Source organism: Lonchura striata, chromosome 20 (assembly GCF_050655825.1).
Source record: "Lonchura striata isolate lonStrDom1 chromosome 20, ASM5065582v1, whole genome shotgun sequence".
Taxonomy (NCBI): Eukaryota; Metazoa; Chordata; class Aves; order Passeriformes; family Estrildidae; genus Lonchura; species Lonchura striata.
The window spans coordinates 11,483,869-11,502,741 of NC_140722.1; the positions used below are offsets into that span (position 1 = coordinate 11,483,869).

Genomic DNA, 18,873 nt, shown 5'->3' on the forward strand with positions numbered 1-18,873 from the left:
GCAGTACAGGCACCATTCCACCTTCTGCCCAAGAGCAGATATCTCCTCCTTATCTCCTGCTGCTTCTCCCTGCTTGCTGCAGCCAGCTCTGGCTTTGTCACTGCCCATTCCTCCAGGTCAAACTCTGCTGGCAGGAGATGCAGGTGACACAGAGCAGCAGCAACCCAAACAGCTTATGGAAAACATTCCTTTCTTCCAGCCCTGTTAAATTCTCCATTAATGGGATTCTGCTTATTCCACTGTTTGTACTTAAACCCCTTGGGCTCCCTAGGCACTGACTGCTAAATTATGGAATGGTTTTGAGAGCTTTTGGTTAGATGTGCCACCGTGTTACACCATAGCTTCTTATAGGTATAAGGGAAACTCCAACCCCGGAGGGTGCTGCTCTCCTGCTCCCTATCCCTGGCTCCTCCAGTCCATCAGATTTTAAACAGCACTTGACCAAAAAAAGGAAGTCTTTTTTTCTTCCTCCTCTTCTTCTCCTTGTTTAAAGTTTATTAATACTGTCACATCAAATCTCAATACAAAGTGATACGAAATGTCGTACACTAAAAATAATGTGCTGGAAATGGGTCAGTACTGAAATATTTGTACTGTCTACAAACTGGTCTATTATCTCCTCCAGTTTCAAGTTCTTTTAACCCAATTCTCAAGTATACCAACACGACAGGGAGTTAAATTCTGATGAATTTTAAGAGAAATACAGACAGAACTGAGTATTTAGGTCACTGTTAGTGAAGTTATTTTGAGGGGATTTCATCATTTTTGTGTAAAATAATGGAAATGCTTTCTTCTGAATTCCCCCCTCCAGTGGTGACAGCTCCCTAAAGCTGACAAGGTGCCCACAAGGTGCTCCTTTCAGTGAGAGGAGAAGCAAGAAGACCATGAGAGGAAGAGCACCGTGGAATCCTTGATGTTGGAAGGGACCTTGGGAGACCATCTGGCCCAACCCTCCACTCAAAACAGGGAAAACAAAAAAAGAGAGGAGAAAAAAGGAGAAAGATGCCTTGTAAGTTTTAACAAACTTTCCCTTATAGAGGGAAAATGAAATGGCAAAGATACCTCGGGAGGCAGAGATGAGAACTGTCCCAAAGCTTTATCACACCACTCATCAGCTGGCAGCAATGACACGAAGACAAGGAGGGATGCAGCTCTCCCTAACTCCACATGGAAAATACAGACATAACACACTGGCTGTGGGGCACTACCAAACCAGCAAACAAGTGCTGGTAAGTTTACACTGTTAATAGAACCACGTACTTCTGCCATGTGCTAAGGTGTGGTAGTAGGAAAGAACTCTGCTGTAAGAGACGTGAGCAGTTTACTGAAATACCCACAGGCACAGTCAATGTCCAAAGAGCTGTCATCTTTCCAGCAAATAATTAGCAGGAAGCTGGAGTATTGCTCTGGGAAGTGGCTGGCTCGGGCTGTGCTGGGTACTGAACAATGACACCCTCACAGCAAGGACAAATGCCCATTCCAAGTTATTTACTCCTTTACACTGCACATGCACATCCTTCGAGGAATGGCTCCAATCCACCTGGCACCCAGGAACGTAGGAAGCAGTGTCACAACATTTTGGAGCTTAAAGTGCAGGCACAATGTGCCAAACTGAGGTAACAGATGGGGATCCAAACATTGCTAAGTGCTACCTAGCAATGCAGCATATGCAGTGCCTGGAAATCGTGACATCATGTCAGGAATGAAAAAGTCTTGCCCTAATATAATATTCAAATTAGACACTTAATCAAGTGAAAAAAAAAAAATGGAGAAGCACAAGGAGGAATGATACCAAAGGTAGGAAATATAACAGTGACAGGAACAAAAGGGATAATCCCTCTGGTCCCAGTGTGGGACAGAAGTGCAGATACTTTGCAGCCCTCATTTTCCCCCTTTTCTGTTTCAACAGCTTTTGGCACATGAAGAGGGACAACCTGTGTAATGGTTTTGTGTTGAGAGTTTTGGAAGGGTAGGCTAGTATCCAAGAATTTAAGATAAAAATCTAAGCAGACTTGCAGAATACACCCACCTCCTGGAAGCTAAACATGCACTGTACAATTGGAGGGTCATAATTTGGATTATTCTTCTTAATTGTTAAATATGTATCAATTTTTCATGATCTTTTATTTAAATTATTTGGGGGGATTACAATGAAGAGAAAAATTGTTAGAGAATCCTGAACACCCAGCTTGAAAATTCTGGCCTTCAGTAAGAAGATGAAAACACTTTTTACTGATTCAACTTTCATTCATGTAATTTAATCAGATATGTTCACAGCTAGAATTGCTGCATGCTGGAAATCCTTCCTGGCAATATAGAAGCTACCACTTTACCACTCCACAGATAATTTTCTCATTACATTATATACTACAGTTAGGAAAAGCTCAGTTATATTTACAAGCATACAGTTCAACCACTGATTGTAAAAATATGCATAATTCATAGCTAGCTTGCCCAAGTAATTAATGTGATTATGCATTCAAAGCAGGTAAGTGCAATAATTGAGTTGCTGTGCAAGCTGTGCAAGTGCATGCACAATTCTGCACACCTAATGTTTTGGGAGGTTTGCCCACTTGGGGAGATTGTGCTCTGCAATCACAGCCTAGAAAATAAAAATAAGATTATTTCCTGTGCCATTAACTGACCTAAGCACCAATGCTACTTTCACAATATAATTAAATGTTAAAAGCCTTTAATTAAAGAATATAAATCAGAGTGAATAATGTCCGACCAGAGCAGGCTTACCATACAGGCTGCATCCAGTGCTGAGAGTGCACGAGAAAGAGGCCATAAAAATGCCATTCACACCTTTTAATTGGTACATTTGAGCATTCCTTTTATTGCTCTGCCAAACCAGCAATGGTATCACTTCCCTTCTGAAAACATTTTCACTCTCCAAACTTCAAGTGTTGACGATGACAAACGGTGGCCCCTGCTTCCCTCAAGCCCCATCCAGTACAAAGCAATTCTTTGCCCTGGAATGCCTGAAGCATACCTGGGCTTGGAATTTAATTCTCTTTCATATTGTATTTCTTTCCATCTCAAGCTCTTAGATAGGGATTTTTATTTGTTTATGTATTTGTTTTGGGGACAGCAAGTATTATTGGTTCCCTTGACATGGCTATGTCATTGCATGCTGAGATAACATGGGGAAGAAGCTGCTGTGGATAAAAAGTGGGGAAAAAAACTGCATTTTTTCCTGCTGAGGGGCAGAATCATCTCTCTCTTGCCTTCTCTTCCTCCTCTGTGCTCTCTGCTCCCCAACAGCAAAGTGATGGGCATCTGTATATTGCTGCCATAATAATATATTTATGGATTGTGAACTCAGAAAACTACAGCAGGGTAAATGCAATCAGATTTACAGATAAACCCTATATATATAAACTTGGACTACAATAGAAATTAGAGTGAGAGAGAATGAGGGGAAAAGGTTTTTTGAATTTGAATGCTGAGATTCAGCTTCAGCTCAACAGTATTTAAAAAGCTTTTGTTCCCACTCTACAAACAGGCAAGCATTCAGGGTTTGCAGCTAACATCGAGGAACACAGCAACAGATTTTGAGCTTGTAAATAACTTCCAACTGTGTATTCAGTTCTAAATTTCAGTTTATACTCGGCTGGGTTATTGTGTAAGAGTCAAATACAGAGAAAGAAACTTAAACACAGGATGATACAAAAACTCAGTACTACAAAATTCAGCAGTAATTGTGATGCAGAAAGAAAACAAACTCCAGAAAGATGCATCAAAGACTTTTACAAATAATTTCAAATATGGAACCACTCTAAGGATTTTGTGGTCAAATCTTTAATGAAGAATTCCTCAAAGAAAAATATTTGAATTATTTACTCAGCCCCGAGGAAGTGAATAGAGAATAAAGCAGATGAAAACAAGCAATCAGAAACACTTCTTTTAAAGCTGTGATCTAATGGTAAAATGTTGCTAAATAATGGGAACGAATATCCTCATAGATGTTGAGCATGCAGGAACAAGCTGGGCCAGCTCTCCCTGCAGCCCTGCAAGCACAATATGGATTTGCATCTGGTCTCAAGATGCACCAGGCAGACCTCAGACAGTTTGGCTGTCGGTTCAGACGAGCACCCAGCAGCTCGGGGCTTTATCCAAGGCTTACTCAACCTACCTGAACCTTTTGGGCCAGCAAAATGGAGCTGGCACTCTCGCCAGCACTGGCATCTGCCTAACGTTCCTGGCACTGCCTGCTTCCAGTGGGGCTGGAGCTAGTGCAGGAATCATCCTTCTCTTCTGACATTTCCTATTGTCACAGTGGCAGGAGGCTGGAAGTGTGAAGATGCACAACATGCAGGATGAAAGAGGAAAGCATTTAAACCACCCAGAGCAGAGTGTGCAGGGAAAGTCTGGTCGCCAGGAGCCACATTCTGCTCTTTGTCATCCTCCCATGGTGTTAAAATCACTTAAACGCCTTTTTTTTTTTTCTTTCTTTTTTAGTGTTTTTAACCCTGAGGAGATTGTCACATAAACAAGTTGTTTTGCAGTGGGAAGTCTGAGGGGCAAATGGTGCCTCACTGCAGCATCTGAGGGGTTCATCCCACTGTGTTCAAACAACACTGCTTGAGGCATCCAACACAAGTGTGTGGGGCAGAGCCTGATCCAGCTGAGTTGTGGCACCTGGCAGGAAACAGAGCTGGAGCAGCTTCACAAGCAGCACCTTGACTTTCCTTTAGAGCTGCCACAGGAGCCCTGTGCCAGGTGGTGGCACCAGGACCCCCAGGGACACAAAGTTGAGGGTGGAGAGGCTCTTCTGCACTCTGGGGTCTCACTGTGCTGTGGGGAGCTGTGATGGGCTGGGAAAGCATCACACAGCAGTGATGGAGCCTGCCCTGAACAGCACAGGAGGAACACAGCTCTGGAGTGGGCTGGGAATGGAACTGGGGAGAGATGAAACTGCCTGTACCAGGAGGAGGTGGCCTCTACAGCACTAAGCATCTCTGAAGTATCTCTGCAAAGTAACAGCCTCTTGTACAAGGCAAGATGTGAACAAGGAGAGCTATTCCACACCTATAGACTTTCCTGATATAAATAATAAGATATCCTTTGTGATCAGCTAGGTGATCCTGGGAGGACTGGGGAACCTGAAATAACAGTTAAAACTAAACCCATAAATGAACAAACACGTAAAACATTCAATGATTTGACTGTGCTGAGAGGACAGGAGCTTTTCCCCTGGAGATGGGAGACAAGATTTTCTGGCTGGGAGAGCTCTGCAGTGAGCAGCAGGCCTGGGCACTGTGCTGGGCAGCCCTGTCCAGCAGCCTGTGGGAGCCTCTGCCAGCCAAGAACTCGCAGCTCTAATCCGAGATCTGTCACCACTCACTGCACAGCCTTGGGCAAGTTACTTAACCTCCTCGTGTCTCAATTTCACCATCTGCAGTATTGGGCTAACACTGACTTGGCCAGCAGATAGGGGCATTCAGGGGTTTAATCAAGGGTAGCTGGAGTGATTAAATTCCAGCTGCTTGGTCTGTGGCTGCAAACTCCCTGCCCAGAGTCAGGTCCCAGCACTACGGCACACGAGCCAGGCTCGGCATCCTCAGAGCAGGGCAGGGAAGGAAGGAGCTGCCACAGCACAATATATGGGTCAGCATCTTCCAACTGCAGCTGCCAACGTGCTGACTTGGCATCAGCCTCCTCCCGGCCCTTGGCTGAGGCACACCAGAGAAATCTCATCATCCCAGCCCGCTGGAGGTGGGAACAGAGCCAGGTCGTGCCTCCAGACAGAGCCCATCAGAAATGAGTGGATGCACCCCCACACAAAGGAGCTGGAGCCAGGTACACGGTGCCCTGACTGTGATGGAGACACAAAGGCACAGGAGCTGTGCTCCATCTGCCCCGTGGAATTGTTCCTGACTGGCACCCGAGTACCCCTGGCCACCAGCCCAGGCAGGATGAGAGCACAGGCTCAGCCAAGGCAGGATGAGAGCACAGCCCAGGCAGGACTGAGCACACACTCAGCCCAGGCAGGATGAGAGCACAGCCCAACAGGTCCAGCCCAGGCTGGGTCAGTCCCACCCAGGAGCTGAAGCATGGACCAGGGCCACCAGACAGCACCAGAACTGGAAAACAGAGGGGTCCTGCATGAAAACTCTTCCCAGCTCCAATTTAGTTCTTGCTTATCCCACCACATACCCCCTTTCATCTTGAGCTCAGTGCCCGAGTCCCTTCAGACACCTCCCCACTTCAGCCCACTGCATCTCTCCTCATTGTTTTGTTCTGTCAGATGCACCTCCCTTCTCCATGCATTCCCTCACTGGCCATGAAACAGCCAGAAAAACACAGTCCATCCTTCAGCTCTTCTCCCATTTCAAAGCGGTTGTCATGCTCTTTTCAGCATTTACAGGACTATTCAGGAGAAGAGGATCCATATATATATATAAATAGGGATTAAGTACATCTTGGAATAAACGCCAAGATACAAGTGATTGCACAAGTTGCAAGGAGACTCTTAACAGGAAAGAGAAACTATTTCACCTGCAAACAGTAATCATTGCATCAACAGGACACAGTAAAATGACATGGTTGAAAGTCAATCCTATAAATTCACGAAGCAACTTAATTTCCGAGATCCATGCCTAGAATTAGATGAAAGAAAAATAAAAGAATTTCTTCTTAAACTTTCTTTCCTGGGACAGCAGAGGGAAGGTGAGGGAAACCAGTCCCACAGACACCAAGAGCCATGTTTGTGTTGGCTGGTAGCACCGTGACAGTGCACTAGGGGTGTCAATAGACTGTCATCAACCCTTGCCACATGAGATCAAACACTGTTGCTGATTCTGGAGCCAGCTAGAGCAAACACCAAGAGAGGATTGTGGTATTTGGCTCTGAGTTTTCACAAACAACTTTATTTCTCCCTGTGTCCTGTGACCTAGGTAATAAAATAACATTTATAACTCAATTAAGGTATCTCAAACACAGATCTGTGATTTAACATGCAGACACTTGTGGTACTGCAGATTTAATATGGTAATGACTGAACAGATGTTTAGGAAATTGTGTACACTGGCAGATGCTGACTGACAAAGGATCCCTGTTTCAGGTGTTTGGCTTCCATGGGTTTACACATGACTGCCAAAAAGTCTGTTCCCTACTCAAAGAAGAGCAACTACAGAAACTCCTGTGCTTCACATCCATGGCAAATGAAAGTAAAATCTAAATCTCTCCTCCATAGACAATGAAGTGACTCAGCTTCCTCTCCCTGTGCTGCACAGGTGTGACTACCACCACTCCTTGCGCTCTAAGGAAGTAACTCCAGACGTGCAGAATAACTCCAATCAGAGCTGTCTCCAAGTCAGGCAAGAAAACACAAACTGTTTTTAAACCATCACATCCTTTCTGCACTTTCTTACCGAGTGATGCATGCCACTGGATTGCAGGAGACTGTTCCCATTAGGAAACATAATTCAATACAACAAAAGGTGGCAAAATTGAGCCTGGATTGATCAAGAAGATTTAACTTCAAATTGACAATATTGCTGAGCAGCGAGGCAGGGAGCACAGGCATAATTTGGTTTCCTGCAGCACCACTCCAAATGATGGCTATCAGTATTCCAATCAGTGGCTGATGGTTTTATTTCCCCCATGAGTTTCTCCAGGTCATCCCTGACAGTTAGAAAAGTGCTTACTCGCTTGGGCTGCACTGAGCAGATGGTTCCTGATCAGAGATTAGTGCTGGAGCTGGGGTCAGTGGGCTGCCAAAAACCTCATCCAGGGGCTGCCTGCTGCAGTTACCCCGGGGACAGCAGTTTGCTGACCACTACAGACAGGTGACACGCTCAGCAGTGCTGCTGGACATGTCCAGCTCTCTCTGCAGTACAGCCAGTGCCCACCTGATATATAATTTATATCCCTGTGACTTCGCTGCCTGGTGCTACAATATCACTTTTGCCTTTGGGTCACTCGGAATAGACTTTTGCAGGAAATGGAGGGCACACAGAGGTGGTGGGAGAGAATGATGAAAACCCAGACCTTCCTGCCTCTGCCCAATCGCCACCAACTCCCATTTTTCAAAATCAGATCAGCGTGACAACAGCCACCTCTTTTCACAGGTTTATTTTTATGTCCCCCCCCCAAAAAAAAAAAAAAAAGGGAAAAGAAAAGAGAGTAAAAAGATTAAAAAAATCCAAAAGCTGGTGGGGTTGTCAAACATAAGGTGGTAATTTCAGGGCCAGGCTTCTGGGACTACTGCTATGCATAGCATCTATTTTCTTCCTCCTGATGTGGTTCAAAGGTAAGTTTTGACATTGACTTGATTATCATGGAATTCACACATTAAAACCAGAAATGAGCCCCAGTTCTACAGTTGTAGACTCTCTATATGGTGCTTATTTTTACTAAAACATAAGGACCAATTCTTGCCAAGTGCTGTGTCTGTATTGTTTTTGACCAATTGTTTTCCCAATTTCAGTAGGGTTTTTTGCTGCCACAGGAGGAAGACAAGGATAATGTTATGCTGTAAGATCCTAGGGAAAAAAAATCACTTTTCCCTGGGAAAGGTGATGAAGAAACAAAGCTGAGCTTTGCTCTGGTACTAGAGGAATTTTAAACATCATTTCTGATACTACTGCAGTACAGCAAGAACTATTCTAAGGACAAGAGCCAAGCATAGAGTACATACCATTGAAACCAACCGCAGGGAGCCATGCCCTCCAAACCTGTGTCTATATAGAGCAAAGGAGAAGAGAGGGGAAAAAAATAGATGGAAGTAAGTCACTGAAGGTAACCTGGAAAGTCACTAACAGAGTGAGAACCTGTCTCCTGACCCCTGTTTTAGTGTCTTCAAAACCATCTGCACCATAACAGCAAGTGACTATTAGCAGTCACCTTGTTTCAGGGAGATGAAAAATAAAGGAAAATATATCAACCATTTTACACTTCTGAAGAAGACAATCTTATTTTCCCCATTTACAGCATCCTATAAAGAATGTTGCTTAGAGACAGTACTACACATACAAAAATAGGTTCTTAACTGTTCTCAAATTACACAACAATATTAGTTTGGGGACACTTAAATCTTGCTTACTTGATTCCATTTGAATCTGTTTTCTCACATGTGCTTTGATTTTTGTATGAATTTAATTATGCATTTCTGTGACAGAATTAACTCAGATCTCAACCCTACAAAGACTTATATGCATGGTTAACTTAACATATACACAGCCTCACTATGAATTTATGGATGTCGAATTGGAATGACCGTGGTTTCATTGTTTCCCATTTATAGTGATGTTTGCCTGATTCATTCCTATTATTCTTTTATTTCATTGATTTGTTTTGGCATTCATGCATTTATTTCCAAGCCAATACATCATTTGAATGTAAAAGATAAGACTCTTCAGGAATTTAATGCAATGGACTTCTAAAAGAGGAGAATTGGGAAATTATATGAGAGAAGCACATTAAAAACCAAAAAATAACAGAAATTACATTTAACCTGCCTTAAGATCTTTTTTATGGTCACAGCTGGAAATCTGTTTAGAATTGCCATGATGGCAACATAGCTCCTGTCTTTGCAGTGCAGCTGCTGTGTGGATAATGGATCTCTGAGGTTTGGGGTCTGAACCCCATCCTCTTATCACCTAAGCACAGATACCCTTCAGCATCTCTATCAGGTAAAAATATTCAGGTATGTTCCCAAAACCATGGTGGGAAAGGATGTTATATATCATAGAGAAGCAGCATTTTAATATTTTAATCTAATCTATTACCACAGCAGTAGCTGGTTTGAATTCTGATTCCAAGACCTGAACCAGCCAAACACCAACTCCTGATAAAAACCTTCCCTGATGTTTGCTGCAAAATCCTTGTCTGCTGCAAACAAACACCTCTAACCACATTTAGGACTTCAAATGTTTTCAAGTATCGAACACTGTGGTTTCAAGCAATTGCACAGCACAATCTACAGCAAGTGGTCAGCAGGATTTCTTTGGAAAAATACCAATGAACTTTATTAGACAACAGGCTGCACTAGCAGGAGCAGCACACACGTGGTTTGACGACTTGAGAACAAGCTCAATTCCCAAGTACATTCTCAATTTAAGCTTTGTACAAATGTCTTGTTCCCTGCAATCCTGGCGACACTGGAAACCTTCCACATTCACTTGAGGCTCTCACTTCTTCTTGCATCAGTTATTAAATAATCCTCATCCTCCTCAACACATGGGCAGTGCCTCCTGCACACAGTTCTGTTCCCACCCACTCACTGGTGGTGCAGGTGACCCAGACCAGCTGTCATATTACGTGGCAATAGCTAATGTCATGTTTTGTCCCAATAATTACCCAGAAACTTGCACTACTTCAGCAGCAACAACAAAAAACCCAAAGCCCAGCTCCAGCCAGGGGATTGCTGTGCAGTAAAGCTGCCATATTTCCGTGCAGGTTTGCTCCAAAATAAGTATGTACAGAAGCACCTCAGAGGAAGCAACAGCATGTTCAAGTGAATTGTTTAGCACACAAGCTCCCAAGGAAGAATCTTCCTGAAATAAACTGATTGGAGAAGGCTGGATGGATTTTGGATGGGAGGTCTGCTGACTGCTACTGCACAGGGAACACCCACCAAGTGCCAGACATGGAAAATTTGAAACTGATTGAGAAGAAAAAAAAAAATAGACATCAAAAACCTTATTGGATAAACACAGTGAGGCACTAAAAGAAGGTGTGTGTACTCAAAGGGCGAGAAATGAAAGCCTCGTTGCTCTGTGCTAATTGAAGCAGGGCTGGGCTGCTCGCTCAGAATCATTGAGGAAGAATAATTAAAGGAATTATTACTCTTTGCTTCCTCAGATGGTCCTAAGCAGTGACTTTGGTTTATGGGAGAAGCCCCAAACAATGCTTTTCTACCAGCACCACTAACTACACACTGGGTGGAGCAAAGTTCCAAATTCTGCAGCTTTTTGGGACATCCCTGTGCTGCCTTTCCTTGCTGTGGTTCCTCTGCACTGACACTCAACTCAAGCAGCAGGATGGTTCAGTTCATCCTGAACAAGAGCCCCCAAACCTGCAAGACACAAAGTCTCCCTCTCCCAGAACTTGCACCTCTAGGGCACCTTTAATTTCTGGCTGCAGAAATGAAATATGAATCGTTATGCATTTCTCTTTCCTATTCTGAAGGCGAGTTTTTCAAGCCAAACTACATCATTATTTGTGTGTAAGGGGAAGGTTTTTAGTGCAGTTCATAAAAATGTAGGTTCTAAAGCACAAGTTACAGCAACTAGGAAAATGTCTGGGTCCATGCACTACCATATACCAGCCAAAGGGCTCATGCATTTTACTTGCCACAATTACTACTTGGAGCATCTATCATTTACACCTTGAGCTGTGTGTTAGTAACCTTTTAAAACAGGATTTGCTTTTGTTCCCTAATCAACAAAAGAGATTTCAAAGCAATCAAGTTCTACTGATGCAAACTCTTGAGCACACAGAGTATTTTGCTGGAGTATTTACAAATGTTTTTCTTATTCATGAGCCACCTTGTAAGCAAGAACTTGTTTGAACAAGTATTCCTGGAAAATGAAAAATAAGTTACAAATATGATTGTTCATTAATGCCACATGCAATATTCAAAGAGCTCTTCTTTCAAAGGTGTTTTGACAATGAATTCATTCTTTTGTGTAATGCTACAAAGGTGTAAAATGCTAAGTGTTAGGTGGTATTGTACTACCAGTGTCTAAGCTTGTGGCCCTTCTTGGAAACACTCATTTTTGTACATCCGAGAGGAGAAAGCAAAAGCAGCTAGAGAAAAGACAGTTGAAAATCTGTCTAGCATATTTTTTCACCCAAATATTGCTTTTAATGTATAATCAATCTTTATGGTCTGCTGCTGCAGGGAAGGTGTAATAGAATCTAGTTTTCATAAAATTGCAAGTTGCATGAATCTTTCAGAAAAAAGATCATAACATTCTTCATTCCAAATCAATATCGATTATTCCTTAAGTTACATATAAATTGCTTTTAGTTGCAGACATTTCATGTCATACAAATGCAGTTAATAATGGGAAATATCCCTTTAACTACACTAACAATGCCATCCTGCTTGCTGGGCTCATCTAGTGAGAAAGATGATTCCCTTCCTTCCTCAAATGCTATTTTAAATATACTTTAGCCAACCTGTGTATCCTGTTTTACTCTTGTTACAGCTGATCTGTGCAGAACTTTCCAAGAATAAAGTATTTTGTGACACACAAGTTGCAGGTCTTGACCAAAAGGCCATTTCTTTTAGCTGGAATTGAGCTCATTCTGAATGCACATTACCCAAATTCTCTAGGCAAGAAGCAGAATTCAAATTATTCACACCAAGAAATGAGTCACAAATCATGCAGGAAACAAGTCAGAGGAGGAGGCCCAACACTGGAAGTGCTGCATGGGCGGATTTCTACCAATAAGCCTGGAAATGCACACACAGGGTAAAAAATAAAAAATCATAGTGAAATCCCTGCTCTGTTCTGTCTTTCTGCTTTTTCCTCTCTATTTGCAAAATACACTTAAAATATAAACAAAGTTGAATTTAAAAAGCCACAACAGTGAAATTCACATTCTCAACAAGCTGAGGATAAGACATAGGGGGAAAGGGCTAAGCATGAAGTAATTTGGGTAGAAATTAGGGATTCAGCACAGTGCTCCCTGGTGCCATTCACTGCGTGGAGTTCTGCCACTGCAGCTCAGCGTGGGGCCAGCACAGGAGTCTGACCATCATTTCTCAGGGTTTATTTCCACACGAGGAAATACGAAGTTCTCTCTGCTATAAAAATATTTTGCATTATCTTTCACGGCTTCAAACCACAAAATACTCCTTACATTTTATCTCAGTGTTTAATGCTTTTTAAGTTTACATTTGAGCTCTGATGATTAACTTTAAGAAACAAAGTAAACTGCGTGTGCTTTTTTAGCCCCTAAGGACAGTTATTCCTTCAGAATGTAACTGCAAAGATATTTTTACATTGTAGGAAACCAGCTATAATGTACATTACAGCTCATTTTCCAACACTGGATTGCATCATAAATATATTTTAAGCTGCTGTGTTAAAATTATAGTGGAAAATTAAAACAAGCATAACCCATATTATTTAAGATGAATTTTACAGCCAAGTAAGAACCAAAATGAAATAAAAACACAGTATTTGCATCCAAGAAAATTTGGTAGAAATAACATAAAAAACCTGTTACGGCTAAAACCTACTTAGCAAAAAAAAAAAAAAAAAAAAAGGTAGATGAAAACATTTGCCATCTGTTGAGAGCATGGAACTGGTTCCTCCATTAGGAGCTGCAATCTCAAAGCCAGGGATTAATATCCATAGCAGGGTCACCTCCCAAGGGCCAGGCAGAAAGTGGATGGAAATAATCAAATCTGGGAGTTTGTTCTGGTTTGACTGTTTGTTTTTTTTTGTCCATTAAATATGGAATTTAATTCAGTTGAAGCCCAAATTAATTGTTGCAGCTGACAATCCTAACAGGCAATGTGGTGAACTATAAAGGCTGAGCAATATTTCTTTTAAACTGATGCACACTTGGTCAACATTATATTCTACTTTTCACATATGCACAGATACACTCAACAGATCTATAAAAACCTGATGCTAATTACTGCCAGCAATTAGAGACCCTGCTCAGGGTTAACAGTGCATGAGCACATCACACAATGTGATTTTCATGCTTCGTGCCACATTTGACCACAGGAGAAGAGAGAACATTGTCATGATGAGGAATACATAATTAAAATATATTGGCCTTGTCTTATATGCTGATGGTACCAAAGACCAAAACAGTAATGAGGACTTTGAGTCTCAAGACACAGAGTTTAAGAACACTGAGAACTAACTTGGAGCTTGATTTTTAAGATGATAAATCTGCTTGCTGCTGCAGCAAAACAGAAAAGCCACAACTAGTTCCAGTCTCTTGGCTGAAAGATGGATTTCTGTCCTCACATCAAAGTCAATATTTGTTACTTAACAAATACATTATCAGGGTGACTATTTTTTGCATTTTTCATCTCTCTATCCTTAACAGTCAAATAAAAAAATTACTTTTTTGAGTTCACTACCTCCAAAATACCTTTGAAAAACTACCAGAACTAGCAATGTCAGATATAAAAGTCATCAGATACTGGGAAGTATTACAAAAGATCAATAGAAAGTATTGTTTTCATAACAGTAATTTCTGGCCTCCATCAATAGTCTATACTAACAATTCAGATAAACTATGGAAAGCAGACTGTCCTGGTGGTCTCACTGCCTTTAAAAAGTCCATGACCACAAGCTGGTGCCTTCCCTTTCCTAAAGGACAATGGAATTGAGTTTTGAAAACTCAATTCCAGCAGATTCTCAACCAACAGTTGATACAATCACAGTAAAAGTAAAGAAAAAAGAAAAGCAAAAGGAAGTAAAGCTAAAGCGGCAGGACTAGAACCCCAACTTCCCACCAGAGATGCAAATGACCCCAACAAAGGCACTAAAGTAGGCACCAAGGCATTAATAATTAATTCAGAATTCATTGTAACAATAGTAACTATGGTGTTTTATGTGGCATTATTGAGAACATAATATGCACTTCTACAGGAAATAAATTGTAATTCATCAATTAATGTGTTAGAAAGTGTGTTTTTACCAGTCCTGCTGAAGTTTAAAAGCTGGATTTAAATCTCCACCTTGGTGACATGTTTTCAGAAAGCAGAGAGAGTTCAGAAGGATTTGACAGCAATTTTATCTACACAAGATGCAGGGCTGAGTTTCTCAGCTAAGTAGCCTACGGGGAGAGGGATGGGAGTTTTGTTGGGTATTTCAGAGACCGTGTGTGATTCTTCTGTAAGGCTTATCTCTCATCTCCTAGCTAGGCTGAGGGATCTAAGAAATCCCTCTCATTCAAATCAAATATCAGCCCAACTCTTATTGTTGCTGCCCTTATTGGAGATGCAATCCCCTTGATAAGGAAGGATGCACGGTGCTTCTTTAAGCACTTATCAATACTGCCCTCGCAGCAGAGAGCAGGCTTGCCCAGCCCTTCCATCTGAGCAGCACACACTGACACAGCCTGGGAAGCCTGAATTTATGAAAAACAAAATATTACTGCAAGGCCATGGGTGGTTTTGAGCTACACTTTCAGTCCACAAAGTCAAATTCAGAGACTTATCTGAGCAGGGAGCATCATATCCCTGACACACGGACGTGCAGGAGCTGCGAATATCCTGTAGCAGGGCAGGAGATTTGATCAGCATTTCCATGCTCATTTACAGCCCCCAGTAGTGCTGATGGTGTTTTGAGGCCCTGATTCTCTGATGTCTCTTCTGGACAGCATCTTCAGAACACCCCAGCCCTGCACAGTGAGAGTGAGGCAGACAGGGTCCTGCTTTCCACAAAACTGCCCAGTAATGATATTGCCTTAAAAAGATGCAGACCCACAGGTTCATTATTCAGTCATTCAGGAGCACATTAATACAAAATCATTCATGCCTGGGGGCCTTTGCAGATACCAGGTCAAAGGAAAAGTCTGTAAGAAGGGAAGTGGTGATGTCTTCCACAGTGTCCTTTCCCCCTGGCAGAAAGGACACACATGGGAGAGAGTCCAACCTGTGTCATGGTACAGCAGAAGCACCTAATTCACACATATCAACCTTTAAAAAATGCTAGGCAGGAGACCTTAATAAATTTGTGGCTTTATTAAGCCCAACCATTCCTTCTAAATCCCATTCCTAATTCTCTTTTCAACTGCTTGTATGTCTGGATCAAAGAAAAGACAGATTTTAGTGTATTTTAAAAACTGCTGAGCTTGGGCACTGTTCTTAAAAATTACTAATTGTATCTAGCTAAAAAAAACAAATCACTTTTCTTGAAGTCTGGAAATAAGTCTCCTTTCCAACCCTAGAAATAGCAGGGAGAAGGAAACCTCCCCATCTCCAAACTCAACCAGAGCAAAGCCTGCAAGGCAAACAGAGGCTGTGTTGGTTATTTATTTTTACACATGAGCAGACAGATTGGTCAGGATAAACTGCCAGCACTGCTGACTTCTGCCTGCCTCCTGTCCCCTCCCTTCCCAGCACCAAGAGATGCTTGGTCCCCATGGCCAGGGCAGCTCCAACTGCTTCGTCTCCATCACAAGGAAAGACATATGGAGATGAGAAAGCAGCTTCCTAAAATAGCCTGTAGGTACAATAATCTGCCATCAGCCAAACTCAATGTTCATTCTTATTACCAGATTTTCTCAACACCACCCTCTGCTAACAAAGAAGTTGCCTCACCACATATTTTTGAAGAACTTTTCAGTTCCATCTTTTAGACAGGCACACTAATCATATTCAAGGCTAGACCTGCAAGCAGGATGTAAATCACTTTACCAGCTCAGCTGCCATGTATTTAATAACTTATTCACAGCTGCAGGAGGGAAAAAAGGGTGAGATTATATAGGGGGTAGACAAAGAGGGAATATAATTTCCAGGCATTATACAGGACTTCCCATCAATTTTTACAGTATTATGGTGGAGGGAAGCCCCTTCATGTTATTTCAGGGGCTAAACCTGGAGCCAGAGTTAAAATCATGTTGGTGTTTGATGCCCCTTGGGCACAGGAGGGAATCGCTGCTTGTAAGCAAAAGTGAGTGGAGGTAGAGTCAGTTTACTGGGGAAAAAAAAAAAGGAAAATAGAAAAAAAAAAAGGTTTTGCTTGTCAGACAGAGCTGTACAATTGTCTGCAAATGCCAAGGAGGGCAAAACCCTCTGAAGACACGTCAAGGCCCTGATCCAGCTGTCAGTTGTTCTGGTAGGAAGAAAATGAAGGCTGACATGTGAGAGGGATCCTCACGGTGCCTGCCTGGTGCAGCCCTTCCCACCCTGCACCCAGACACTGGAGCACAGGGAATGTGCTATGCAGATTTCCCTATTAGCATGATTGACCTAATATTGGATGACTCTGTACCCAAGTGCTTATGTGAAATAATAAGCCTGGCTACTGAGCAATTATTAAATACAAGGAATTGTTAAATCCTTGCATTGTACATATTCTAAAGGAAATTAATCATTTTGAACTCTGGAGAATACAGTTTTATAAGAAGAGAAGAAATAGCAAATACACAATAGGGTATTTAAATGCTAATACAGTCAAACAGTTTAAAGCATAGCATACATTTTAATATTGGTTTACTGAATACTAATTATGCTCTCCTAAGTAGCAGTAAGTAGCATTTATTATGACTTGTTGAAAGTATTGATCCAGATGGTGACAAGTGCAATTTCCCTTCTTGCAAATATCCTTAAAAATACATATTATCAGATTACCAAGTCTTCTTAAAACATGTTTTTCTAGGAATATCCTTCTCCAACTATCAGCAGCAGCCTGATAGCCCAGAATTATTTCAGCCCAATTGCATGAGGTAAAAAGAGAATGTTTGCTATACATGAGCCAAAATTTACTGTCCTTTACTCAAGGCTGACAACTTTGCATGCTTTTTGCATCTGGTCACCCAGGAGCCTACACAGGATGGAGAGGAGTCTCAAACAGCCATCCCCTGTGCTCTGTCAGCACAACCAACACTAGAAAAACAAGCAGACCACGCTTTGGGATGCTCTGAAGTGGTGCTGAGCTCATCCCCACGGGTGCTCAGGCAAGAGGGGCTCAGCCCCAGCTGGGACCAGCTCAGGGCACCTAAATCCCCTGTGCAAGGACTCCAGAGGACACAGGCACCTCCACAGCCCAAACCAATAAACTACCAAAGCCCCTTCATGCCCACACCCACTTTAAAAAGTACCAGCCTGTGGGCTATCCCCTGATTTTTACTAAAAGAAACTCTGCTCAACTATGGCAAAGGAGCAAATTCAACCATGCTGTTACCAAAGCAAACTTGGCTGGGATAGAAACCAGCCATGGGATTTTCCCCCTGCCTCTATTGTAAAGCTCTTCCAAACACACTGAGCAACAACTGCTATGAACACACAGCAAGTCATTCTTAAATGCATATTTTAACAGTAATCTTCAGCGTGATTAATGTGCAATACCTGGTGCATTAAATGCAAATTAAATATGCACTTACTAAATTCAATTTAAAGCTTTTCTGTTTTCTTTTATCTGTTACATCAAAGACAGCAAAAAAGTAGTGGCTTTATTTTTTTCATGTGCTTCAGAAATATCATGTGAATAGAGCTGATTTAACGGGAACATGAAGGCAAAAGTAGATTCAACTCTATTAACTTTTACAATTTTGCTGCAGAAATTGTTTCTCTTGATATTTTAATTTCAGCTTTGCTGATGGAGGAAAGAAGCAAGGTCAGGACCTCTTGCTGCTGTTTCTCAGACTGCACAAGACCACTTAGCATAATTCAAGCAGTTGTAAAAAATTAGTACTGCATGCTACGATAAATGGGCTTGTGTTTGTGTCTCTAATGGGCCAGGATTAGAGTAAAAAAGTACCATTTCTACAGTCCAACTGAAATAAACATTACAAAAGGCCAATTTACATTTCCAAGATTACATGCAATGACAGAATGTTTAAGAAATTATTTCAGTCTGGCATTATTCTGCCATACAGTTGTAAGTAGGCCATTCACTACAATATCCCAGTCGTCTTTCTCAGCAGCAACAAATCACAAATGTTTTACAATTTATTTTTATCATAAAAATTAAAGATAACAGTTCTGTGTTTGCACTGTCACAAGGGTAATGTATCATGGCTGAGAAAGTAACAAAAGAATCCTAAACTGAGGAAACTAGCATCATCTTCCCTATTAAAACTCACCACTAGAAACTTTACAACCCAAAACATCCACTTTTATATCTGTCAACCTGATACTAAAAAACTGACAAAGCAAACAAATTATAATTTGCTTTTTATACTTCCCTTGACAGGCTTTCAGTTTGAAACCACAAC

At 41.8% G+C, this 18,873-nt stretch overlaps 1 protein-coding gene across 4 annotated transcripts in view; it reads right to left on the reverse strand.

Annotated features, from left to right (window-relative positions):
- The window catches only part of CDH4 (cadherin 4), a 421,918-nt gene that overhangs the window by 265,166 nt on the left and 137,879 nt on the right, over positions 1-18,873 (reverse strand). Inside the window, exon 3 of one of the 4 annotated variants that reach the window (XM_085558266.1) lies at positions 8,648-8,690. The exons of the other annotated variants lie outside the window; for them this stretch is intronic. Coding sequence (XP_085414392.1) covers positions 8,648-8,690 — 43 coding nt within the window. The remainder of the gene's footprint in view (positions 1-8,647; positions 8,691-18,873) is intronic. 4 annotated transcript variants of the gene reach the window in all.